Below are 27,343 nucleotides of genomic sequence, written 5' to 3' on the forward strand. Positions count from 1 at the left end.
TCTTGCTAGCATAATGTTATACTCATGGTTCTAACAAAAAAATATAAGGGCACCAATTGCACTAAGACACAAAAATAAATCATATATGTCATATAAGGATAGCTGAAGCTTTATTTAATAAATTTTGCAGTAACCTTTATGTACCTCAGAACAATTTAAATTATTCAAGAATTTTCATTATACGCATATCAAATTTTTTATGTATTGCCATACTAAAATCTAAAAGAGTTTGCATCCACCACAAGAGAAGATGTTTCCATATAATCAAGACATTTATGAAAAATCTTGTGCCACCCCATTGGTTTTATACTTTCAGGTATTGGGACTATCAGTCCAAAACTTTACATTTTTCAGGTCAAGTCAATCTTGATTGTGTATTTTTCATTTGGCCAATTATTTGTGTGTCCACGTTCTATGATAGATTCTTTATATAATATAGAGTGCTATATTATATCAACAATATCGGCGACGAACATTTTTACATCGGTTCCATCATCACTCAATAAAGACATAACTTATTGAGATCTCATTATTTTCAGGTACTTGAGTCTCTCCCATGAGGTCTTATAAAGTGTTATGTCGTGGTGCTTTTATAGAGTATTTGCCTCCTTATTAGATCATTTACTCTTATCCTTCTTCGAGGAATTTTATATTTGGAACCGATTAGTCTATCACACTTTAGGCGTATCATAGACTCTATCCTTCAAGGACCTTTAATTGGAGTATTTGTAGCTGGAATATATAATATTTAGTTTTGGGTCAGCAAATGCGCTTGGCAATATTTTACAAATATATTATCTCTTGAACTTTAAGTTCATATTTTTTTGTACAAGGATTCAGATAATTTATTTTATATTCTCCCCATAATGTTGGGATCACCAACACATATCCCCAACGTTCTTTAGGGACCCATCTTTGTGTGTTATGGTGGAGCAATTATATATCGCACACTCAAATTTCTAGGTGAAAATTATTTAATTTCTGACCCTGGACCAATTGTGATAGGGAGAATTTATTATAACTTGTTGGCTTGATGCGTACAGGTGTTGCTGCATATTAAATAACATATCTCACACCAAATTTCTTTTTTAGGAGGTTTGTTCTCATAATCAGTGGTTTAGCTATAATTAGAGGCATACAATATATGCTAAACCAAATTGGATTTAAACCAACACTATCAAGATAAATCATCATAATTTTACACTTTGGAATTGTGCTCTAATAATTTGAGTAAACAACCTTGCAAAAGTCAAATTGCAAATTGATTATAAATGCACGTGTGACCACGTTATTGATGCATCTATTAAAATCACATAATAGTAAATGGTCCATATGACAAGTGCCTGAGCCCATATATATATATATATATATATATATATATATATATATCATCTTTTATGCGTTCCAAATATACAGGGAATTTAATCCCAACTTTAGTTGGTATAATGATCAATTTATCATGAGAACAAGCAGCACAAGAGAATTCTTAAAGAATGTCCTAATTCTTCAATATATGCCAATATAAATTCTCAATCATTTTTCGCATCATAATTGAACTGGGATGGCCAACCGGTCATGTCAACTGATATTTGTTTCAGTAAACCTCAAGTTTACTATGGCATGTGATTCCATCATTATGCTTACACTTATGTAGTATAAATAGGAGAAAAATCGGGTAACCTTTCATATTTACCCGGTATGATTATAGTAATATAAACATATTCAATCTTTCTTTCATTTACGGTCTCAATATGCCAACCACTTTGGCTAATATCTTTGAAACTCAAAAAAAAATCTTTTTGAGACTAACTACAACACCAATGCCATTAATAATTTTATTCATTTGGATATTATCAAATTCGCTCTTCCGGAGCTCTCAAATAATTTTGTACTATAAGATCTTTTATCACACCATCCAAATGGTGAATATCTCCTCCATAGAGAAAATTATATTATTATTGTCACTGTCAAAATCATTATAGGCAATACTCGTTTCTTGTTTTAACTTTGCCTTTAATAACTTATCATAAAGCCTAACAAAATATTCATGTTGTCGTACCATAAGTATGTGACCGATGATATATTCATGCAACCATATAATTATTCTCTTTATTTTTCTCAAACCTCCTTTAGAGGTGAGTTGTGGTATTTATCCAACCATGCATGAACACGTCCTTATTCATAATTTTTATTACATATTGTCACATTCACTTCTAGGAATGAGTCCTGATCACAATGCTTATCACAAGTTATATTCTCTCCAAGGAGTGAAGCATAATCATTTGGTCGTGTCTCATAACTTACTATTTCAATAGCAAATATTACCTTCATCTTTTGAGGGATTATTTTGAGAACCTTTATTGTTCTCTTATTTATATTGATTACCACCATGACGATTATTATTTCGTCTCTTTTCCACGTCCACATAAATTATACAGCTATAATAGTTATTTAGTCTTCTTTCAGACTTTTGATCTTTCGCTATCATATTTAATTCACGGAATGAAACAGATCTAGTGGGACGAGCGTCATATTTTTTATTAAAAGGGCATTATTTTGCTTCAGTCATTATTATACCATCAATATGATGCATCAGAACTCAAACTCAACATCTTATCCTCACGAAGGTGTGTTGAAGCTATAATGTATTGGTACTTAAACTCAATATCTTATTCATACATTAGGACTCTGAACTCTGTCTTAAAACCTTTTTTAAAATATTGCTACTTCCCGAGCAAATCTGAGATATGTAACATAGAGAATATTTCTCTCTAGCATGTCTTCACGAGCTTTTTGAAGTAATACAACTTCTTCTGTCATATTTAGCTTAGTGAACTTTGGCGAGATCAAGACTGTCTACTACTGTAAATATTTAATTTAATATTTCATAATTGACCGACAGAAAATTACCAAGCATAGCTGATAATCATTTTATAAATATGAAGCTATACTAGTGTCGTACTATTTGTCAATTATATTCCACACCCTAGATATATGTTAACCTATTTGCAGTATCATTCCATTACTTTTGCGAAAAACGTAAATGCGGATAAACACAAGTGTTAACTTAAAATTAGAAGCAAAGTTATTATCAACTATACTTGAAAAAATTGAAAATTTAAAATATATCCTGAATAATTTTCAAAGAGAAGGGCTAATAAGTTTAGCACCCCCCATATAATCAATGCAATCTGTGTATGCCAAAGTTATATGTGAAGGATATTGATATAAGAAAACCAACTTTTACAGTTGAACTACTAATTTGTCTTGTTGAGTTTCTGTAACTTACTATTCCTTAATGTTCAAGTTAGTATAAATGTAAAATTCCTTTAATAGTGGAAATAAAGAAGTCACTAATGTATTTTACGTTTTGCCCATAATCAAAATAAGCAAACATAAAGAATCAGGTAGTAAAGCACCCCAAAGATATGTAGCTTTTGTAACTATGCCAGTATAGATAGCTTTAAAGAAAGCATACTAACCTCTGCTATACTCTCAGCAGTGCCAATTGAATCCATTTAGATTCATAGACTTTCTTTCATCAGCTTTTCTTAAGTAGGATACAGGACGTATTTGTGGACGGATGAAACTCAGTTGATTAGAGTTCGTGTTGATAACGTGTTATGAAATAAAAAGCAATATAGCTAGAACTATGTAATTAAGATTAATAATAGAGGAGAATGATAATATTAGAAAGGAATGTTTCTTTCTTCGCTTCAAAGTGTCTTCTTTAGGTTCATGAATGAACCTATTTATAGATACTATTGCACTGTTACATAACTTCCTAAATCTAGTTATGAGTCTCAAAATCAACATAAATCTAGACGTGAAAACAAATCTAGATATGGCAAGATTTCCAAATCTCAAGTTGGACATCCACCTTCTGTGCAAGTGGATTTATACAGCATTTACACTGTCTCCGACTTATAATATAATATGTAATATATGGATCATTGACTTCCTTTGTGTTACATTTTTACTAAATACACATTGATTATGAGGACTCTAGATCTTGGGCTGAAGAAAGAAAAAAAAAATGGCTTGCATAAGTATGATAATTTCGGGTTGCTATTCGATTTCATCCTCATTTAAGTAAGTTTTGCAAAAGTAAATTGGTGGGACATAACTTGCTTGCCCAAAATTATGCCGGGCGAGCATAACTTTGAACAAGTTATGCCTCGTTTTGACATAACTTCCTTTGATCTTATATCTACAAACCTTTTTAAAATGTGAGGAAACTGAAAAATAATTAACTTATATACTAGTAATTAAAAGGGCTACCTGGTGCAAAATCTTGCTTTCTTTTCACATTCCTTTGTACGGTTAACTTTAGTTTTAAGAAATAAAATAATATTTACTTATATACGGGTCTAAATATTGACCAGATGAAGAAATGGCCAAAGAATTAGACACACAAATGGATCCGTTTCAGCTTATTACAAGGTTGAAAGTATGATTCTTTTCCCCACCTTAGCTTCGTAGATGAAAGAGTTTGAATGGACGAGCAACTTTGTTTAGTTTTTAACATACCGACCACATCATTTACTCAGCAGATTTAGAGAATAAAAGGCCATTATTTTGATTCATATGTCAGATAGGAACAATACAAACTTATTTGTGACATCAACGCTTGACCCTAATTGAGACAAAGCTATGCCAAGATCAGTAGGAATAAGACAGACAACTCTCCCATCCCTCCCCTCTTTTCTTTTTTATTTTCCCCCCTTTATTAGGATAATCAGAAAGTCTAAGATAAGGTAACACAAATTGCACTTGATAACTGATATTCTCACTCCATATTATTAGGCTTGAGTAGTCTCTTGAGCCTTGTTCTGCACAGATTGTCCACCCTCTTTAGCTCTTTCCTTCATACCCCAAGCTTTGCTCGCAATCTTCATCCTAGCAAAGTCAAGTTGGTCTGCCCCAAACAGGTTTTTCCCACCGACGTTTCTATACGTCCAGAACATCGCAGCTAATGCCCCTATGCCTGACCCGCCAGAGAACAAGAAACCGGCGCTGATCAGGACATGAATTATCACAGCCGGGACAAGAATTGGGCTGGCCATGATAAGTAATGGGGTGACAAGGATCAGAAATATAACTGTCCCTGCAAAGGTCAGACTGGACAAACCTAACAAAGCAGCACCAAGTGTTCCTGCTGCCATGAACCTCAAGGATTCATAACTTGGAGTTGATCTATGCAGTTCTTTCTGCTGATCAGACATGACTAAAATTTCTAAAAGGAGTTGCTATAATATCTTTAAAGAGAATTGAGAATGAATGCAAAGGATTAGGAGAGATTTGCATTATATAGTATTTTTGTGATAAAGTGGGACCCATAAGACACATGGAAGTACAGTTGGCATCATCTTCTTGGGTGGTGTGAGACATGAGACATGAGGGGGTGTAGATAAAGTGTGCAGGGGATGGTGGTATGTGTGAGGGGGGAAGGGGACAGATTGGCATGAGCCTTTGGTTTTATGAGCATTCAAGATCAAACATTTGGCAAGGAGGAGAAGGAAAAGATGGAGAAAGTGAAAGTAACGCATAATGCTTCTCTTAATAAAATACAAGTTAAAACAAAACCAAAACACAATTATTACAAAACCAAAAAAGAAAGGGAAGAAATGCCAAGTAGGAAGCAAAACAGGGAAATAAAGAAAAATTAACTCCAATGCAGAAATAAGGAATACATACTATTGCTGTTCGAAATAAAATAAAATAAAAAACATTCCAGGTTCTACTTAAAGAAAGATATCAATGAGAAAGGAGTGAGGCGCATCACATGTATCTTGATGCCTCCCCTCATTCTGAAACAAGGTTAACTCTTTTCAGCTAATAACAAGGGGCACATGAAATCTTTGCAAGTTGAGACTTTGTTTAAGCAAGTAAATGATAGAACAAAACAAAATCCACGTTTACAGTCAAGAGAAGGAAAAATAGAACACAGTGAGAAAGGGAGGGGGTGAAGGATTCCATTGAGTAACCATGCATATCTTAATCATTTGCAATTAAGAAAACTAGCTTACAAAGGTTAGAAAAATTTTCTAATACTTTGAGCTTCAAGACCCACTCTACCCATTGCCAACTGGTGCCAAATACCAGAACATGGTTAAGAGTCCTTCGACATACCACGACCAGCTGCACTTAACCCTTGATTCCTTGGTAGAAGATATGGCGGAAGGAAAGAGGGGATTACAAGTGCTAGTGCCAAGCAGAGCACCACCAACACTACCACATACCATGCTTGGTGAGGGATACCAAAGAGTAGCTCATCACATACTGCCAAGGAAATGCACATGATATTAGTAAGACATTGCTTAAGTTAGGTTGCCACCTTTAAGCATGCTTTTATAGAGTTTTTTTGTCTGGTTCCCGGGCCAACAATTAGGCACCATATAAGTTAATAAGAACCTTAGGTTGAACTCGAAAGAGGAAATTTAGAATTGCTTTCGATTTAATAGTGTATGTTCATGACCCAAGCATTACAGAATTGATTTGTCAGCAGGATAGAAATATACCTGCTCGCCTTATATAGTGAAGACTTAGAATAGGCAATTAGGCAATGGAAAGATTCCTATGAGTAAACAATGTACCCGAGGTAAATAACTCTGTGCATAACAATTATTTGGATTAAGCTACTACCATAATGAAAGTGTCAAGAGAACTAGAGGCCTATAATGCTTTAGCATAGACTCTGTTGAATCACCCGTTGCTTTCTTTAGTTCTATTTCAAGCTTTACTTCAGATTTTAATTAGGAACCCAGAAACCTTATTTCTGCTTATAAGAGCTAACAGTCAATCTCTAAAATGCCAATCTGGTCTCCTTAAACTGCCAGAAGTGTAAGGAAAGTGGCTTCCTTTTTTCCCTTGCTAATCTTCGACAAATAGGTCACAAGCAGAAGATTGGTGTGAAATCTGCCAAGAAGACTAAAGCTCTAAACTTTAACCAACTTGGCTGTGCAATACTATGTGGTTAAGAAACATCAACCTGTATTTAGCTTTTCCTATTGTTACTCCTTCAGATTAGATATATCTACATTTCTATGACTCCATTATTAGAAAACTGCTTTTAAGGCATCTTAACGTGAAATATGTTTGAGGTGTAATTTGTTACAATAGGATTTTAACTGATCAACTTTATAAAGATCCATAATGATATTTTTTTTAAATGAGGTAAGGGAAATTTCATCGAAGGCATTTAAAAAAAAAAAGCAGCCCGGTGCACTAAGGCATCCCGCGTTCACGCAGGTCCGGGGAAGGGCCGCACCCCAAGGGGTATGATGTAGACAGCCTAACCTAATGCATACATTAGTGGATGCTTCCACAAAAGAGTAAAACTACACAATAATAAAATCAGCTCCACTACAGAAGAAAGCTAAGCCAAGGCTAGGGAGCTGACAAAATCCAAAAGATTAATCGGGCAATTTACAGGGGCTAAGTTGAGCCAACTATATACGTCTATACTAAATTGTATCTTGCCATCCTCCCTTCTGAAGAGAGCATAATTAAATTCCTGCTAAAATTTAACCTCCCAAGACCAACACATCTATCGAAAGGAGTTTGCTGCTCAACAATGGGTGCAATAGCCACTGGCTAGAGCAGTTCTCAGAGTTTTGTAGATCATGGCTCATATATTCTCGTCATAATAAACTCTCATCCCATATCATAGAAACTCCACTAAACTAGATAATTTTAGCATCTCCAGCCGAGGAATTAAACATGCACACGATATTCCTTTGTCTTTTCCCATATTATATATTCATTGCACAAAATTACATTTCTTTCTCTTCTTCAAGTGACAAGTAACGACGAAAATCTTTATAACACCTATCAAAATTCTAGCTTCTTCTAATAGGAGATATAATAAATAAATCACCAGATCATTGCAAGAGAACTTGCATACTCTATGTTCTTCCCTTTGACAATCTTTTGCAACAGCTTTTAGGGATTCCTTTAATCTAATGGGTCCACTTGACACTTGGTACAGATAATATAAATTTTATATCACAACTTGGTATATTGACTCAGGCTTAAATGGAACGATATGGGCAGTGAGGATCAATAAAGCCGACGACTTGCTTGGGATTGAGGTGTAGTTGTTGTTTTTGTCCCCTTATATTGATATAGCTGACTCATAGCCTAAATAAATTTCAATTGCATGCTTTAACCTTTCTTCTATTTCACATAAATGTGCTTCCTAGATCAAAGAGCACTATGTCAATACGCCTTTAATTTTGTGATTTTCAATTTTTCAATAGGTAGCCTTCCGTTATTGCATTTCCCTTTCCCTTTCCTTTTTCTTTTTCTATGGCACTCAAAAACACAAGTCATAGGTGAATGTTCTTCATTCTTTTCCACCTTTTTTTTTGGGAGAAAAAGGAGGTTAAGGTGCGTTTCAAAATATAGCATTGCCAATTCGATATATAAGTGATGACAGTTTCATGCACAATTACCATATTGGAATGTGAGAAGATGATTAAATAATGTTGAATGGAACTTTGAACTATCTAAATTAAGGGGAAAATTTTACCTATATTATATATCACGTACTTCCTCTCCTTTACCCCAGGTATTGCAACAATTCCCTCAGGCTCAACATTTACCAGGACAGATGTTCCGCCCTGTGCCAAATTCCATTATCAGTGCCTTTACAGACGTAAAAATGAGTAGAAGAATAGACAACAAATCACTACATATCATGCTGACATAACCAACCTTGTCGCCAAGAAATTGAATACTGTCAGCTTGAAAAATAATCTTTTCAGTATTCAGTAACTTCCTACCACCATTTAGCCCCGAACTTCCTTTACTTAGTTGTAAAGTAAAAGTCGCTGGTATCTGTTATACGTTCAATAGCAAAAGGTTTAAGCTTTAAATATCAATAGGGTATACAAAACTGGTAGGCAAGAATGCAAATGTACATACAGAAGCAGGATATGAGATCTTCACTTCATACCACTTATTCGAATTCAACCCTTGCAGTTCATATAGTCTAGATCCGGACTGTAATGGAAGAGTTTCCTTCATTAGCTCCTGTCCGACTTGCAGAACTTTTATATCCATCCTATAACATTAAGAAGTTTAACTTTTACACAATGTCGGTGTATGCATATTTTTTAGGTGAAGCAATTGACTTCATTGATGGCATCAAGAAGATGCAAAATTTACCAGTAGAAGCAAAGTCTATATAGTTGATAGTAGCATCAAAAAGCAAAGGCTACATAGTAGTATCAAAAAGAAAAAGACAACCAGTTAGCTAATTACAGATATGCTATCTTAGATTCAATGAGCTAATGATACTCAAAAAGTTCTCTGGGGAATCTACAGGGGAAACATTTGCCCAGCTAAATAAATAAATACATATTTACTCAATCGGGTTAGTCATAAGCTAATTATAGCCTAAGTTTAAGTTCTATGCAATGGATGGCATAGGACAAGAGTGGGTTGCTCTAGTGGTAAGCACCCTCCACTTCCAACCAAGGGGTTGTGAGTTCGAGTCACCCAAGAGCAAGGTGGGGAATTCTTGGAGGGAGGGAGCCGAGTATCTATCGGAAACAGCCTCTCTACCCCAGGGTAGGGGTAAGGTCTGCGTACACACTACCCTCCCCAGACCCCACTAGTGGGATTATACTGGGTTGTTGTTGTTGTTCTGTACAATCAACATTGAGTGGTAACCTGGAAAAAGTATACAAATTTTTACCCTGCAACTTAAATCTTTGTAACCAAGGGCGGAGATAGAAGCCCGAATACGAATCGGCCGAACCCAATACTTTTTGCTCAAATAGTGTATTTTTGTTTTTTTAAAATCATTAAACATGTACAAATATTGACTTTAGGACCCAGTTATTAGTACTTAAGTCGTGCTTCTAAAATTGATAACCCATAAAGTTAAAATACTAGCTCGGCCTCTACTTATAGACTATACGTAACTACTCATAGTGAGCATGGATTTGTAACCTGGCATATGTCTCCAACCAATTAACTTACACCGATTGTGTTAAATTTATACAGACTGTCACTCTACATAAGTTAAATCAAACAATATATTGCAAAACTCATTATTATAAATAAAAAACTGATCTAATTCCAAAATAAGCTCAAATCAGCAACACTGTAACGTAAATTGCACCAAGATTTTGATATATTGGGTATTAATGATGACATAAGCAATGGAGTCACTTACGTGTTCCCATGAGTGAATGTTAGAAGAAGTGTGAGAATGGAGAGAAGGGAGCCAGAAGAACTAAACAGTGAAGGTGAAATGCTCATAGTCGTGTTTGATCTTGACCTCCTCCAATGATGGACGGACCTCAGATTTTCCAAAAATGGCGATTTTAAAAAAATTCTGATTAAATTTTCCAAAATAGCGTGATATGCTATTCCTATAGTGCAGAAAGCATTAACATTTTTCAAGTATAATGGCGGATTAAGAGGATTGGAACAGCTAAAGCTTGAAGTTTCCTAGCAGGTGGAAGAGGAGAGGGTTTTCATTCGTCGCAGGTGAACTCTTTATTTTTTACTTTTTTCAACGTTACCAAAATATAGCCGGTTTTACCGGTTCAATCAACTTCTAAAAACAAATGTGTAACTAAATTAATCAACTTAGAAATATTATATTTGCTTTGATTTGATAATTAAGCAAGTATCAAATCAAACGAAGCACCGATAGCATATTGTGAATAATCTTAGTATAAAATTTTGCATAAAATAACGCATTATTTGGTTTAGGGATAAGAAGAAATAATTTTCACATAACTTATTCGGGAGCTTATGTATTATTTTATGGGGAAAATAAATATGTATTAGCAATTTGATTCACCTTATATTTTTATTTATTTTAATTATCTTCGAGATTTTCACTCACTTCATTAATGGGTAGCTAGATCATATAAACACAACAATAATATACCTCGTGTGATCTCACATATGGGGTGTGGAGAAGGTGAGGTGTACTTATTACCTTGTGTGAGGTACAGGGGTTTGTTTTCGATAGACCCTTGGCTCAAGAAAAACTTCTTCAAAACAAGTGTGAAAAATGCCACCGTAAAAAAAGTAAGATGAAAATACCAAAAGAAAAATATTTACAGCAAAAATAATAAAGATAACTAAAGTAGAGGAAACAACAATAGTAATAAAATTGAAATAAGGAGAAGAAGGAGCAGAAAATATTCTCTTAACTAGAATCATGCTCTCCTAACGAAAAGATATAAATCGCTTGACCACCTACTAATCTTCTACCATAATCCTCAACATATGTACCATTATATCGAGGGTCATGTCTTCGGTGAGCTCAAGATGTGACATGTCCTATCTTATCTACTCTCCTTAATTCTTTCACGGTTTACATCTATCTCTCCTTAAACTTATCAACGTCAACTTCCTGCACCTCTTCACTAAGGCATATGTGCCCCTTCTCTTCGCATGCCCAAAATATCTCAGCCTCGCTTCCCGCATCTTATCCACCGCGGAGATAACTCACCTTATCTTGAATATCCTCATTCTTAATCTCATCTTTCCTAGTATACCCATACATCTACCTAAGCATCCTCATTTACGCTACTTTTATCTTCTGAACATGTGAATTCTTGACTGGCCAACACTCTACCTCATAGAACGTAGTTGATCTAGCAATTACTCTATAAAATTTACCTTTAAGTCTTGATGGCACATTCTTATCACATAAGACATTAGATATGATCCTCCATTTCATCCACTCCCCCCTCCCCCACCCCCCGCTTCAATACGATACGTAACATCATCATTGATCTCCACATTTTCTTGGCTTATTGACCCAAAATTCTTGAAGTTTCCTCTTTTGGGATGAATTGCGTACCACCCTAACTTTGGCATCCACCTCAAGTGATGTGTCATAGAACTTACACTCCATTTATTCTATTTTAGTCAAGCTCAACCTGAAACCTTTACACTTTAGCGTCTGTCTCCAGACCTTTAATCTATCATTTAACTCCGCGGCGTATCTCGTCGATCAATACTATATCATATGCAAATAACATACATCATTGGTGCCTCCCCTAGAATATGTTGTATCAATTTATCTATCACCAAGACAAATAAAAAATGACTAAGAATTGATCTGTGATACAATCCCATATTGATTGAGAAATACTTAGAGTATCTTCTCAATATTCTTGCTCGGGTCTTGACTCCATCATACATGTCCTTAATCGCTCTAATATATGTCACATGTACACGTCTAGACTCCCAGCATCTCCATAAAAAAACCTTGAACTTTGTCGTATGCCTTTTTAAGGCTAATGAACACCATATATAAGTCTTTTTTCCTATCCCTATATTGCCCCAACAATCTCCTTAAAAGATAAATAACTTTCTTAGTTGATCGCCCCTACATGAATCTGAATTGATTCTTGAATCCCTCTTCGTCCTTATCTCTACCACTCTCTCCCAAACTTACATAGTATGGCTTAGTAATTTGATACCCCTATAGTTGTTGCAATTTTATATATCACCCTTGTTCTTATACCGGGAACATTGTACTCCACCTTCATTCATTAGGAATTTTAGACGTCCTAGAAATGACATTGAACAACCCAATTAGCCACCATACCTAATTTGCCCGCGTTCTTCCAAAATTCAACAGAAATCTCGTTTGGCCTGGTCACTCTTGTTCCTCTTATTTTACGAATTTTCCCCTTAACCTTCTCAAACTTTATACTCGTATAATACCCAAATTTCTAATAGCTCTCATAGTGCTCCAAATCACCCAGCACACTATTTATGTCTTCATCTACATTTAAAAGTTTATGAAAGTATGTCTGTCATCTTTGTTTAATGTATGCATCTTACACCAATACTTTGCCATCACCATATTTAATGTACCTCATTTGGTCCAGGTCGCGAGCCCGCCTCTCTCCGTCTCTCGTCTTTGTGAGCCTATACAACTTCTTTTCCCCACTTTGTCCTCTAATTCTTTATATAAGTGTTCAAATGTTGTTGTTTTGGCCGCTGCTATCGGTGCTTCTTTCCTCACAGTTTTATATCCTCTAGGATTTGAAGTTTATGAATTCTTACCGTATTCTCAAATTAATATACAATAATAACTGGGTTCACAGTTAGATATTTTTAAATATTTAGTGAATTTCTTAATATAAATACAGGGGCTACGCAAGAATTACTGGGTTCCTGGGTACCCAAATATTCAATGCTCCAGGTCCGCCCCTGTCTATATCCCTTAAAGTTGCCCTTTGAGACCCCTACTATCTAATCACATAAACACTTACTCCCTTCGTTTAAAAAAGATTGTCATAGTTTGACTTGACACAAACTTTAATAAATAAAGAATGACTTTCGTGTTATAAAACAAAAAAAAAAAAAGAAGAGCATTATAGAAAAAAGTAGAGAGAGATAATTCTTATTGATTTGGGATGAATTACGATGGAATAGAACCCTCTATTTATAGGGAAAAAGTGACTTAGCCACCAAGTAAAAAAAAATTAAAATCTATCTAAAATATAGACATTCACCATAAATAAAATACTATTTATAACACTCCCCTTTGAATGTCTATTCAATAGATAATGTGCCTCGTTAAAACCTTAACTAAAATAAAACCCAGTGAGAAAAAAAATTCTAGAAAAGGAAAAAGAGTTCACATGTTTAGAAATACGTCTTTTCGTTGCCTCGTTAAAAACCTTGCAAGAAAAAATCAGTGGGATAAAATCTTGTAAGGAAAAAAGAGTACAACGCGTATTAACTCCCCTTGATGAGAGTATCAATTCATATCCTTGAGCCTTCGCATTCCAATCTTGTGCACCATCTTCAAAAGATCGTTGGTAGAGATTTGATAAACAAATCAGTCATATTAACTTGAATGAATATGTTGCACCTTAAAATCATCATTCTTGAGAGATATGTAATGTCTTCATAAAATACCGTGGAATGGCCTTTTTCAATATCTTCATAGAGATTCTCGCTATCATAGTATCATGCTTATAATTATAGTAAGATGCATATGGGCACAAATTGTACTTAGGATGTGGCACTTCATGACCAAGAATTGTATATGCTTTAAGAGATTTAAATCCTTCAGGGATGGTCATATAAGTATAGTCATATAAGCCATATGAATGGACTTTAGATGCATATCAAATTTTTATGTCATGCTAGACATATAAGATAGATAAAGTGATTGCACACACCATTGACTTTATACTTTCGAGTGTTTTAACTATATATCCAAAACTACATGTCTTTCATATGAAACCAAATTCTACTTGAATTGAATCTCCAAACTTAAGATCCTCATATATATTTAGTGCTATTATAGATGTCGTCGACAAATATTTTATATCGGTTCCAACCTCCTTATTTTTCATAAAGACATAACATAAAGATCTCTTCATTCATATATTCAGGTACCTGAATCTCTCATGAGATTTTATGAAGTTTTATGTCATGTGATCTTCTAGATTACTTGCCTCCTTTATGATCATTTTGATCATTTGCGCATTTTCTTTATCAAGAAGTTTAATTAAAACTGATTTGTCTGTGTGCTTTAAGCGTACCATAGACTTTATCCTTTTAGGACTTAATAAGAGCATTTTCAGTGAGAATATAGTTACTTTCGTTGGGTCAGCAAATGAGCCTTGCATGCTTTGCAATATATTGCAGATGAATTATCTTTTTATGAACTTCAAGTTCATATTATCTTATTCGAGGATCTGGATATAGAAATGATAATTCATTCCACGTAACTTTTTCTTAGCTATTTATCATGTCTCCCCCTCATGTTAGAAAAATTAACTTGCTTCCTCAACTTTGGGAACTCATCTTTGTGCATTATGGTGTTAATCAAAATATACACCGCATATCAATAACAATAAGATGAAATTATTTGGTTCCTGATCCTGAACCACTTGTGAGGGGAGAATGTAATATACTTTCGTATATAACGTATATCAAACTAATATAGATAACTTTGTTCTCATAAACAATAGTTTAACTATTAAGTGGAGGCACTCAATAAATTATTTTGCTAAACCAGCTGTGATGTAAACCAACTTATCAAGATAAACTGTCTTAAATAGAAAATTTGGAAATTATGCTCTAAATTAAATTATTGAACAAGTTACCTCACAAACACCAGGTTGCGGGTTAATAATAATCGCACATGTAACTATCTCATAGATGCATCTTTATAAGGTTTACATGGCAGGTGAATGAATCCATATTCACCTTTGATAAATTTTATAATTCAATGGATTCAATCCCAATTTTAGTTAGTATAATAATCGCGAGAACAAGCAACATAAGAGAATTCATAAAGAATCTTCTTCAACACTTACCCATGTTAATTCTCATCTATTTTGCACATCTAAATCAAGATTGCTCAATAGGCCATGCTTGATAAAATTGGCTGTATTAGTAAACTTCAGGTTTACATCATGACATGCACAATTATGAATAAATTTTAAGTTTATTATGATATGGGTTTTTATATCAATAAACTTCTACTTTATTGTGGCATTCTTTTATTTGTGTAGTACAAACTGAAGAATAAAGCGGGTAGCTTTTCACATACATATCACCAGCTACAAGTTGTAGTAATATAAGATATTAAAAATTTTCTTTATTTATAGTCTCAATATAACCAATCGCTTTTGCGAATTCTTTAAAAACTCAATAAGTTTCTTTGAGACTTACTACAACATAATACCTTATTGGTAATCAATTTTGTTCCTCCAAAATAGTAATAATTGGCTATTCGAGAGCTCTCAATTAATTTTGTACTATCACATATTCATCAACATCCATATGGTGAATATCTCTTTTAAAGAGAAAGTTATACCATTATGGTTATGGTCAAAATTATATGCAAGATCTGTTTCTTGCATTACTATTGTCTTTTAATAATCACATTGCCAAATATATTTTGGCGTACAATTAGTACGTAACCAATGACCATTTATGCCATAATAATGATATTATTTTCTTATTTACTCTCAAACCTCCTTCTAGAGGTGAGTGCGGTATATACCACTAGCACGCTCATATTATTCCCAAAATAAATATGTATTCATAAATCACATGTTGTCACGTTCACATCATGAATGGACCATAATCATCTATATGTGCTTTACAAAATCTCATGTCAAATTGCTGGCAAATGTTACTTTCACATAGTGAAGGATTATTTTGAGAATACTTATTGTTCTCATTGACAAGGTGGGTTGCTCTGATGGTAAGCACCATCCACTTTCAACCAAGAGGTTGTGAGTTCGAGTCACCCCAAGAGCAAGGTGGGGAGTTCTTGGAGGGAAGGATGCCGAGGGTCATTTGGAAACAGCCTCTCTACCTCAGGGTAGGGGTAAGGTCTGCGTACACACTACCCTCTTCAAACCCCAATGATGATGATTATAATTCCGTCTATTGCCACGTCTACATCCATTGATACATTCATGGTAATAATTTTGTATTCTTTCAAACATATCACATATCGCTATCACATTCTCTTAATCACATATCGCTATCACATTCTCTTAAGGGATTGAGAATGAAGCAAATTCAATGGGACGTGTTTCCACCTCTTGTGCTCACAATCATACATGAATTTGATCATGGCAAGACATAGAAATTTTACCACTTTTGGTGGTTATAATTTCTCACAAACTCTATTAGAGTTATAATCAAAATTTATTGTCTTTGCTTGTATTTAAAATCAAATTATAGAATTTCAAGAATTCAAAAGAGAAAAATAAAGTAAAATACTTACTTTAAATCCAGAATTTAATCATGAAGGAAGTTCATGGAACAACTGACAATCATTATCTCAGTCCCAAAGCTTATACTCAATTGGTTGCTGATAACGTGTTATAAAACAATAAAAGAAGAAAAGAGCATTATAGAGAAAAGTAGAGAGAGAGAATTCTAATTGATTTGGGACGAATTACAATGGAATAGTACCCTCTATTTATAGGTAAAAGTGACTTAGCCACAAAGTAAAAAACCCTAAAATCTCTCTAAAATATAGACATTCACCATAAATAAAATACTATTTATAACATTTCGAGATATATAGTCTTAAATAAGTCATATCATTTGTGTGACTATAGAACTTTTGAAACTTGTGGTGTTATAACTGTCATAACATTTATGTGTTTATAAATACTTCCTATTAAGAAAATATTGAAAAGTGTCAATCTTTTTTATATATATTAATAAGAAAACAATGTATCTTTTCTAAATGAAGGGAATACTTTATTATTATTCACTCGATAAAATAAAATAAAAGTCTCTTTATTACTTTAGTTAACGCATAAATTATGTTTACATTATAAATCTCTTATTTTATCAACATGGAAAAATGTTTTGGCACCCAAAAATGAATGGTGGTGAAGTAGAATTAAGATTTAAGCCAAAGAAAATTCCATGGCACCACACTGAACATAAATTGCCACCTTTGACGTGTCAAAAACGTTTGACCAGCGTTTCCTTGTTCAAGCTTTCTCGTTTCTCCCATAGGATTTCTGTCCCTCACATTTCCCGGTTCTTTCCTTCTTCAACTAATAAAGCCGCCTGCTTGTTTCCTTATTTCTGGGTTTTAATGTTTCATTGATTGCAGAATTTTTTCAATTCAATTTTATAAGGATCTGCTTTGAGAGATTTTCAATATTGCAGGATCTCATCTGTCAGCTTCTTAGGTGAGGATTTTTACAAAACTGAAATTCTTCAAAGCTTTGATCTTTCTTTTTCTTTTTAAGTTCTATTGGTGTAAGTATAGGAAGAGAGTGAGGAATTGGACACCCAGGTTAGAATATGAGTTCAATTTATAAATGAGAGTGAGTTCTTGAAATAATAGGTACTAAGATTTAATTTTGATCTTCTGAGGAATTCCTTCATGTGTTTGTTTTCTATGTCTTTTTTCTCAACTTAAGTAGAAAAAAGAAGCTTTGTTTCCCTTTAATTCTATCTTAGATCTCAGGTTTATCCATCTTTTTTAAGTGATCAAATGTACATTGAAGGATCTGCATAGTGCATAATCATTAATGAGTTACATAGATGAATTCGCGAGTCTACTGACTGTGAAGAGGATCAATCAATCTGCATTACTTGCAAATTTGTTTAAGATTTTTGGTTCTTAGCTTACTTTAGGTGATTTACTTTTATGTAATGCATTATTATCAAATTTGTAGATTCCCAACTTCCTTTTGTTTTGGTGCTTTCTTTTTCTCCATAAGTAGAATTTGAAAATGACTGGAGGATTATTGCCTATCAATCTTCATGCTGCTTGTGTGGAATGAATTTGCTTCTTTGTTATGTGAGCACGTAGATTATCAGCTTATTTAGTGAATGGGCAGTGGCCCAACCTGGCTGATTTGGTTATGCTTTATTGTTTCCTTGTTTTGCGCATGGAATAATACCAAAACTTGCATAATTACCTAGGGAATTAAATGCACTTGATGTATGAAAAAAATGTAAACCATTGGAATAAGAGATGTCCTATTCTCTACGTATAACAAGTTGAAAGAATACAAATTAAGATATTGTGAATACCTCAATATTTGAATGATAAAGTGTAGTTATCTTGTGAAATTACCATTTGCATGGTCATCTTCGATATGACATGCTCGCTGGGTTCTAAATTCATGAAATACTCAAGTGGACATCAGTATAAACTCTCTAAGAGCAAAATTGCTGGTGGACAGGGAGAAATTATCTCAACTGTATATCATAAAAGCAGTTAACACTGTATAAATGAAAATTGTTGTTATAATTCGTGCTATATATTCATGGTGCTATACTACTTAAATTCCTCTTCCTAAGAGTATCTCTTTCTTTAAATCATCCGCATCATTAACTTGTTCTTTTGGTTCTGACTCACATCTCTTGAGCATTACAGAGTGGAGGGAATGTAGTAATAAACCATCCTAAAACAAATTCTTTTTTATGTGGGTACGTTTGTCACCATGGTCTGTATTTTCCAAGTTTAGATAATGGATTCAGCAGTTTCTGTACTGACAAATATGGTGAGAGTTACATCTGATTGGGTGACATCAGCCTTTGAGGTTCCATTCGCAAGAGCTGTGATATTTGAGGTTAACATTGGAGGTAGTCTCTTCATTCTTTGGATGGTAATCACCTATTTGTTTTTAGACTTTGTATTGAGCATTGGATAATGTTTTACTGTTTTTCCTGTAGGACATCTATTTGTGGAAGGTCTTCTCCTGGTGGTCATTGTCTTTCTAATGTCTCAGAAGAGTTACAAACCACCTAAAAGACCATTGACAAAGAAGGTTTGTCAGAGATCTGCGTTTTCAAATGTCAATGGCTATGTGAATATTATGTCTACGTCGTTGTTAAAAAATAACTACCTTATGTCTAGCTGTCTATAGTAGCTTCAATGCGTGTTGCTGGTAAACTTTTTGCAGTTAAATATCACGTAGCATTTAGGCTCAAGACAGGAATACACATGCTTCAGAAGTCTATGTTCAAGATATGCATATGGAGTCCTTTTAATTTACCCATCAAAATAAGGAGTCCTTCCAATTTTGTTTCACCACCCTTTTCCAGTTTTGTGTGCTTCACATGAAAAGCTCTTTAAAAATGTATTCCATATTCATCAAAATGACCGTCAAGAGAATCATGCAGTGCCCCCGGTCCCTGGCTCGCACCTCTTGTCCCTAATGAAAGCAAAATAAAATTGCCAGAACAGAATTCCTGCAAACTTCAATCAAGGTGATGAATGCCTTTACTATTTTCAGGAAATTGATGAGTTATGTGAAGAATGGGCCCCAGAACCACTTATCCCTTCCATCACTGATGAGATGAAACATGAACCTCCGGTTTTGGAAAGGTGGAAAAGCTGTTTCTCTTTTCCTTCTTTTAGACAGTCTGATACTTGTGTTTTGTTCGGCTTTATAAGAAAAATTGCATTTTATTCAGATGATTTCAGTCAGGTTACTCTTTCTTTTATTCAACTGTATGCATTCAGAGAATTAGAAATTTCTACCAGATGTATATGACAGAAAATGCAACTTTATAAATGTTTTGCATTCTCTGTAATGATATTTTTGCTGTTGCACCGCTCTCCCCAGCTTTACATCTTTTTTAAAGTAGATTACATTTGGAGAACCAGTTTAGTATTTGCTTGGGTTTTATTCTTGTATTAAATGATTATTAGATGTCTATCTAAGGATACAAGCCATTAAAACTGTTATGCTGCGCTCTTGCTTTCTAGATTCAACTATTTTTTTTATACGTAAAGGTTATTTTATTCATGAAACAGCATTGAGATGGTGCTGAATATGCTTTGCAAAAGCTTAGCTGCCTCTTCAAATATAGGGAACCAAGGAACTCCAACATGGTATCAATATCATATACATTTAGCATGTCAGACTAAAATGCCAAAAATAATAGTGCTAGTTTTTGGAGGTTTTATGTACAGACTTAGTACGACGGCTCAGATATGCTACAAGTTGTAAACAGCGTCTTTACGTTTTGAGCTGATATGCATGTTACTAAGCTGCATTGAAGCCACATTTATTGTTAGAAGAGCTTTCGTTCTGCCTATTGTTCAAGTTCATGATTCAGATGCTAAAGTTATCAAACTTTTAGGAATGAATAGCTTGATGTATTGCTTCTCATACCTTGTGTTTGTTCAGTGCTGCAGGGCCTCATACTATAGTTAATGGGAAAGACGTAGTGAACTTCACTTCGGCGAATTACCTTGGATTATTAGGAAGCAAAGAATTACTAGTAAGGTTTTCTTCATTACTTATTTAACAGGGATTTTGTTTTAGTTCTTTAGTAGAACAGAAAATTCACACCTAACGTTGAATGACAGGAGACTTGTACTTCAGCTCTAGAGAAGTATGGTGTAGGTTCTTGTGGTCCCCGGGGATTCTATGGCACAATTGGTATAATTTGATCATTTGTATCTACTTACTATTCTACGGTTTTATTGCACTCTTCTCCTTCTTCATTCTCATTAAATATCAATCTGAATATTCTACAATTCATTCAGATGTCCACCTTGATTGTGAGGCTAGAATAGCGAAGTTTCTGGGAACTCCAGATTCCATACTCTACTCGTATGGACTTTCTACAATGTTCAGTGCAATTCCAGCTTTTTGCAAAAAGGGAGATGTTGTTATCGCGTGAGTATTTACATTCTTTTGTTATTGAATGCTTCATATGTAGTCCAATGTTTTAGTGTGAAAAGATGTTGAAATTACATTGATTTTGCTGAAGTATTGCAAGAACCAATGGCATAAGTGTGGGCTATGCATACAAGATCAGGGTTATATTACATAAGTGTGGAATTTTGCAAGCTTCTCTTGTAACCACTTTGATTCTTTGATATTACATGATGCGTCACTGCGATATGAATAAAGAGAGCCAAAGTATCTTTTTGCTTATATGCCGACACAAAAGCTTCTATGTTGATTAATGTTGCATTTTGTCCGTAGCTCAACTTATTCGAAATGTATCAGCTCATCTTGCTTCTCTTTGAGAACTGTTTAATTTGCAAAAAGTGCTTTCTCATGAATTTGCATAATCAATTAATTAGAAACATAATTGATTCGTTGAGTCTATTCACTGTTCAGCTACAGCATTGGTTTTAGCTTGTAAAGCTCTTTACTAATGCACTTACCATGTTATGCATATGTAGATTAGCTCGTGGACTCCTTAAAAATTGCTTAGCAAGTTATTTTTCTGTTCCCTTTTTCTTTTAGGAGAGGGAGTGGGGAAAGGAGGTTGTGGTAATACACTTTCCCTCCTCTCAGTTATTTACTTTTTAGGTTGTGACACCTAATACCCCTCAGTTCAAAAATGTATGCAATACCCCCTTGAACTTAATTTTAGCTGTGTCAAAAAATTATTGGTTTCCCCTTTGCTAGTATCAGTTCTAATTATCATAATAAATAACCCTAAGACTGCCAACTGTCATCAAATCTCACTATTATTGACATTGTTCCTGCGATCTTTCTTTGCTCCTGTAGGGATGAAGGTGTCCACTGGGGAATCCAGAATGGCCTTCAGCTCTCTAGAAGTACCATCATATACTTTAAGCATAACAATATGGAGTCGTTGCGAAGTACTTTGGAGAAAGTAACCCAAGAAAACAAACAAGCTAAGAAGCTTAGGCGCTATATCGTTGTTGAAGCTGTGTATCAGGTATCAACTGTTTATGTTAATGGAATAATGATACGAAAGAGCAACTCTGATTTTCTTTTGTTTGGGTGGCATAGCGGTAGTTGAAGGGGAAGTAATTAGTAAAGAAATGGGGGAGGTTAGCTCTAGGCATATTCAGACAATGACCCTCATTTAAACTGGTCCGAAGAGGATGCAGAGTTACCTAGTCATTATAATGTTCGGAATTTTCTTCAAATTAATTGGAGAACTTGTGGCTCGCAGCTGAACTTTCCACGATATAGATCTTGTGTGATAAGAATGTGCCACCAAGTCTTAAAGGCAAGTTCTATAGAGTGGTCGTTAAGCCGACTATGTTGTATGGTCAAGAGCTCTCATGTTCAGAGGTTGAAAGTAGCAGAAATGAGGATGCTGAGATAGATGTATGGGCATACTAGGAGAGATAAGATTAGGAATAAGATATTCGAGACAAGGTAGGAGTGGCCCCAATGGTGGACAAGCTGCGAAAAGCGAGGCTGAGATGGTTCGGGCATGTAAAGAGAAGATTTCCAAATGCCCCATTGAGAAGGTGTGAGAGGTTAACCATGGTAGAGGTAGAGGTAGAGGTAGGCCAAAGAAGAATTGGGGAGAGGTGATAAGGCAGGACATGACACATCTGCAGCTTACCAAGGACATGACCCTTGATAGGAAGATGTATAAGTCGAGAACTAGGGTAGAAGTCTAGTAGGTGGTCGAGCGTTTTTCTTGTTCTTACCTATCCTCGTACTCTTATATACCTTGATTTCTATTACTACCGGTTATGTCTTTTGCATCGGTCATCCTATTATTTTGTTGTTGTTGTTACTGTTGTTACTACTTCTTGTTACTGCTTTCTTTCCATGTCACTGCTTCTTGTTAATGCTTCTTGTGTTTGGATTCGGTCATCTTATTATTTTAAAGTATTTCTTTTTAACAATGATGTGATTATACTTTTCCTGAACCGAGGGTCTATCGGGAACAATCTCTTTACTTTCACAAGGTAGGGGTACGCATTATTTTCCCCGAACCTCACTTGTGGGATTACACTTGAATTTTTTTTTTTTTTTTTTGTTGTTGTAATTGGAGAAGTTCTGAGGGTTACGGGTTCTAAATTATTTTCAAGGTTGTGAGAGGTTAACCATGGTAGAGGTAGAGGTAGAGGTAGGCCAAAGAAGAATTGGGGAGAGGTGATAAGGCAGGACATGACACATCTGCAGCTTACCAAGGACATGACCCTTGATAGGAAGATGTATAAGTCGAGAACTAGGGTAGAAGTCTAGTAGGTGGTCGAGCGTTTTTCTTGTTCTTACCTATCTTCGTACTCTTATATACCTTGATTTCTATTACTACCGGTTATGTCTTTTGCACCGGTCATCCTATTATTTTGTTGTTGTTGTTACTGTTGTTACTACTTCTTGTTACTGCTTTCTTTCCATGTCACTGCTTCTTGTTAATGCTTCTTGTGTTTGGATTCGGTCATCTTATTATTTTAAAGTATTTCTTTTTAACAATGATGTGATTATACTTTTTCTGAACCGAGGGTCTATCGGGAACAATCTCTTTACTTTCACAAGGTAGGGGTACGCATTATTTTCCCCGGACCTCACTTGTGGGATTACACTGGGATTTTTTTTTTTTTTTTTTTTTTTGGTTGTTGTAATTGGAGAAGTTGTGAGGGTTACGGGTTCTAAATTATTTTCAAGGTTTTGCAGGGAAGTAATTCATCAAGTACAATGGTTTTGGGGTTGCACATTGTAATCCTGATGTCCTCCTAATCATCAACAAAACATTTTCTCTACGGGGATAACCAACTTGTTGCTTCATAATTTAGTGGCTGCCTATTAATACTCAGCGCACTTATCTTCCCCCCCCCCCCCCCCACCCCACACACACACACACACACACTCAGTGCACTTTCTACCAAGGGAAATTTTGCTTTGTAATTCCAGATTTCATTTATGACCGTAATTTGCAGAATTCTGGCAAAGTAGCTCCATTAGATGAAATCATCAAGCTGAAGGAAAAATATCGATTCCGTGTATTGTTGGATGAGAGCAATTCCATTGGTGTGCTTGGCAGTTCTGGTAGAGGTCTAACTGAACATTGTAAAGTTCCGGTATGTTCATCATATTTTTTGGTTAATTAACCTTGTATCTCTGTGTACATCCTCTTACGGAATCATCCAATTGCAGGCTGACAAGATAGATATAATAACTGCGGCAATGGGACATGCATTGGCCACAGAAGGCGGCTTTTGCACTGGGAATGCTAGAGTCATTGATCACCAGGTACTAAGGTGTACTCTATCCAATGATAATTCCATTTTCATGATTTTCATTGTCTGCACTTGTATCTCTTTATGTATTTTCCAGCTATCTTTTGTTGATGGTTTATTTTGCTTATGTTGGCAGCGCCTCAGTAGTTCTGGTTATGTCTTCTCTGCTTCACTGCCTCCTTACTTAGCAAGTGCTGCGATTAAGGCTATTGATATCGTGGAAGAAAAACCTGAACTTCTTGTCAAACTGAGGCAAAATATTGCTACGTTGACTAAAGGTCTTTGTCCCGTACTGAACTACTGATTACCTTTTCCTTCTCCCTTATCCCCATTATGTGAGTCTAAAGAAACCTTTTTTTTTTTCTTTTTTTTTTTATTTTATATAACTGCAGGTCTATCGGATATAAAAGGCTTAGATATAGTAAGTGATCCGCTCTCCCCGATTATATTCCTTACATTAAAGAAGTCCACTGGTTCTTCAAAGGGTGATCTACAAATGCTTGAAGATATAGCTGATCATGTGAGTTATTTTGCTCAATGCACGTTACGTTGCCATCTATAATTTTGAACTCATCATCTAGAGTTACCTCACGAGTTTGTTTTCGTGCAACATCTTATACACTGTAGGTCTTGAAGGAAGATTCTGTCTTTATTGTTACTTCAAAGAGGTCAACTCTTGATAAATGTAAGCTGCCAGTTGGAATTAGATTATTTGTGTCGGCAGCTCATTCAGAAGCCGATCTGGTGAAAGCCAGTGAATCATTGAAAAGAGCAGCAGAATCGCTATTGCCAGTTCGCGATTGATACTGAAGGATCTAAACGTTCTTGAGATTGCGTGGTCACAATTGTTGATTCACTACTTGTAGAAATTCTTTTGTCCAAAATTTTGCTTTCATTTCCTGTTTCATATTTTGCTTATTAGTGGAAAGATCAAGAGAAGACTGAAAGATGATAGTACTATAGTAGTAGTTGAATAGTTGAATGTATAGATAGATATTTATTTCTATTTTGTTGGAGTATGAAGTTAATTTTTGTTGATTTGACGAGATGTTTCTATTTTGTTGGAGTATGAAGTTAATTTTTGTTGATTTGAAGAGATGGAAAAGTGTGTGTGTGATTCTATGTACAACTTCTTGTCATTCAATGGGGATGTCAGGTCACCTAGTATGTTTTTGCATTTTCTGGATTAAGTCCTGAAAATCACAAGATCCTATCAAACTGCCAATAATAATTATTCTGAAACGAGTAAATAAAAAAATTATTCTATTCGCACAAAAAAAAAAAAAAAAAAATTTATTCTAAAGCAAATTATAGTCTATTGTCCCTTTCAATAAGATAACTCACTTTTTTTCTCCAAGAGTGCCTATGGTAGACTATTACAACCCGCATTTTGGGGTTGTAATTTCGGCCAAGAACCGGGGAGAAAAGGCCTTCTGATGGTCTGACGTAGAGCAGTCTACTCGAGTAACTTGGGCTTTTTAATTTTAAGCATATATAAGGGGGTATAGGTGATGAAAGCTCCGACCTGCCTCCCCCATACGTGCTGCCACCGAGCCGTATAGAACGAGCTGCCTTGGGGGCGAACCCCAAGGGCCTGCCTAGATGACTCAAAGGAGTGTCAAAGGTATCCACACGAGTTTGGGAACTCGTATGGGCGGCGCAACGCCTTCGGGCCTGCGTTGGGCATCAAAGTGGCGCTGGAGGCTCGAAGTGTGGGACGGCCAGCCCCGCGGGCTGCCGAATGTTGGAACGAGACCTCCATGCCGATTGGATACTTGATGCACCTGTCATAGGGGCATCATGTGTCGACTTGTGAGCATAGCTTTGGTTCAACCATGCAAGCAAGGGTCCGTTGGCCTAAAGGTGCAGGTGTGGGCGACACTGCACTACTTCGGAATGGAAACGTGCTGCAAGAGGGCTATGTATGGGCATGGCACGAAAGAGGCGCATGACAATGGCCAAGGGCTAAAGGTTGCCTTACTCGGGCGAGGCACGAACTAGTCGCAGATGCACTAGGCGAGTGTCAAGCTTGAGGATTGGGCTGTGCACGCGGGAGCGATGCTCAGTCTTGGGCTAAGGACAAGGCATGTCCTAAGCCAATCCCCCAGGGCGCGCATGGATTGTGATCCTAAGATGGAGCGTCACGACATGTCTAGGGCCAAGGGCCTAGGCATCTTACGGGCGGCACAAGTTGGGGCGAGCCTACGGGCGAGTCCCTCCGACAGGCACAGGATCAAACGTGAGAAATCCTGGGACAGGAAGAAGGCTGGCCTGCAGCGAGGGAAACTGCGGGCGCCGCACGGGCGAGCAGGTGTCGCTACCCAATATAAGGATTTGGGCCCGTGACACTATGCTGTACTTAATTCTGCTGTGAAATTAACCCTAGAAGAGTTTGGGTGTGTTAGATACAACAACACACCCAATGTAATCCTACAAGAGTGTGGAGAGGATGGTGTGTATGTATATCTTACTTCTACCTTATGAAGATCGAGATACTGTTTTCAGTAGACCCTTGACTCACTTTAGGTGTGTTAGGTATCAAATGAATAAAGAAACACAAGTGCGTTTGTTTTGAGTTCCTGCAAAAATGATTTTGCAAACTCAGGTTTTACGTTTTTGGTGTCTTTGGGACCTCGAATATTTTGTCATTGGTGAGAAAGGGAATTCCATGAATTATTAAGATTATTCGGGTTTAATATTCTATTTAAAAAACATCATAAAAGATTAAAAGTTTTTGACTCTTTAAATAATAATCATATCGCAATAGAATAAAGTAAAAATGATATAGTAGTAGTCACTCATAGGATGGCTAATTGAAATATATCCGACTTTTGCAAAGTAATTAAAAATAATCACAACATAAAAATACAATAAAATAGTTGAAAATAACCACACGAAATTCAAAAAAGATTCTGT

The 27,343-nt window shown here is 35.5% G+C and overlaps 3 protein-coding genes across 3 annotated transcripts; 1 reads left to right on the plus strand and 2 right to left on the minus strand.

Moving 5' to 3' along the window:
• Nucleotides 1–4,554: 4,554 nt before the first annotated feature.
• Nucleotides 4,555–10,536, minus strand: LOC104097875 (uncharacterized). The gene is made up of 5 exons (XM_009604492.4): nucleotides 10,187–10,536; nucleotides 8,929–9,067; nucleotides 8,719–8,841; nucleotides 8,534–8,624; nucleotides 4,555–6,282 (listed from the first exon to the last, which is right to left on the minus strand). Exons 1-5 carry the CDS (start codon nucleotides 10,270–10,272, stop codon nucleotides 6,113–6,115), a joined length of 609 nt encoding a protein of 202 aa, XP_009602787.1. The 5' UTR covers nucleotides 10,273–10,536; the 3' UTR covers nucleotides 4,555–6,112.
• On the minus strand, nucleotides 4,803–5,225 carry LOC104097883 (oleosin Ara h 15.0101). The gene has a single exon (XM_009604502.1). The coding sequence runs from the start codon at nucleotides 5,223–5,225 to the stop codon at nucleotides 4,803–4,805; it is 423 nt and encodes a 140-aa protein (XP_009602797.1).
• Nucleotides 10,537–17,456: 6,920 nt separating the features above from the next.
• On the plus strand, nucleotides 17,457–25,521 carry LOC104097876 (long chain base biosynthesis protein 1-like). The gene is made up of 13 exons (XM_009604493.4): nucleotides 17,457–17,681; nucleotides 18,972–19,089; nucleotides 19,180–19,274; nucleotides 19,743–19,834; nucleotides 20,643–20,736; nucleotides 20,825–20,897; nucleotides 21,005–21,137; nucleotides 21,984–22,158; nucleotides 24,128–24,268; nucleotides 24,345–24,440; nucleotides 24,564–24,705; nucleotides 24,820–24,947; nucleotides 25,055–25,521. Exons 2-13 carry the CDS (start codon nucleotides 18,975–18,977, stop codon nucleotides 25,229–25,231), a joined length of 1,461 nt encoding a protein of 486 aa, XP_009602788.1. The 5' UTR covers nucleotides 17,457–17,681; nucleotides 18,972–18,974; the 3' UTR covers nucleotides 25,232–25,521.
• The last annotated feature ends 1,822 nt before the right edge of the window (nucleotides 25,522–27,343 follow it).

This window comes from Nicotiana tomentosiformis, chromosome 8 (genome assembly GCF_000390325.3).
Source record: "Nicotiana tomentosiformis chromosome 8, ASM39032v3, whole genome shotgun sequence".
NCBI classification, from domain to species: Eukaryota; Viridiplantae; Streptophyta; class Magnoliopsida; order Solanales; family Solanaceae; genus Nicotiana; species Nicotiana tomentosiformis.

Coding starts and splice junctions, on each gene's coding strand:
- LOC104097875 (XM_009604492.4), bottom strand. CDS start 10,272: ATGAGCATTTCACCTTCACTGTTTAGTTCTTCTGGCTCCCTTCTCTCC. Junction 9,068..10,186: donor ACATTCACTCATGGGAACAC/GTAAGTGACTCC, acceptor TTAATGTTATAG/GATGGATATAAAAGTTCTGC. Junction 8,625..8,718: donor TTCAATTTCTTGGCGACAAG/GTTGGTTATGTC, acceptor AATTTGGCACAG/GGCGGAACATCTGTCCTGGT.
- LOC104097876 (XM_009604493.4), top strand. CDS start 18,975: ATGGATTCAGCAGTTTCTGTACTGACAAATATGGTGAGAGTTACATCT. Junction 19,275..19,742: donor AAAGACCATTGACAAAGAAG/GTTTGTCAGAGA, acceptor TACTATTTTCAG/GAAATTGATGAGTTATGTGA. Junction 20,898..21,004: donor GGGATTCTATGGCACAATTG/GTATAATTTGAT, acceptor CAATTCATTCAG/ATGTCCACCTTGATTGTGAG.
- LOC104097883 (XM_009604502.1), bottom strand. CDS start 5,225: ATGTCTGATCAGCAGAAAGAACTGCATAGATCAACTCCAAGTTATGAA.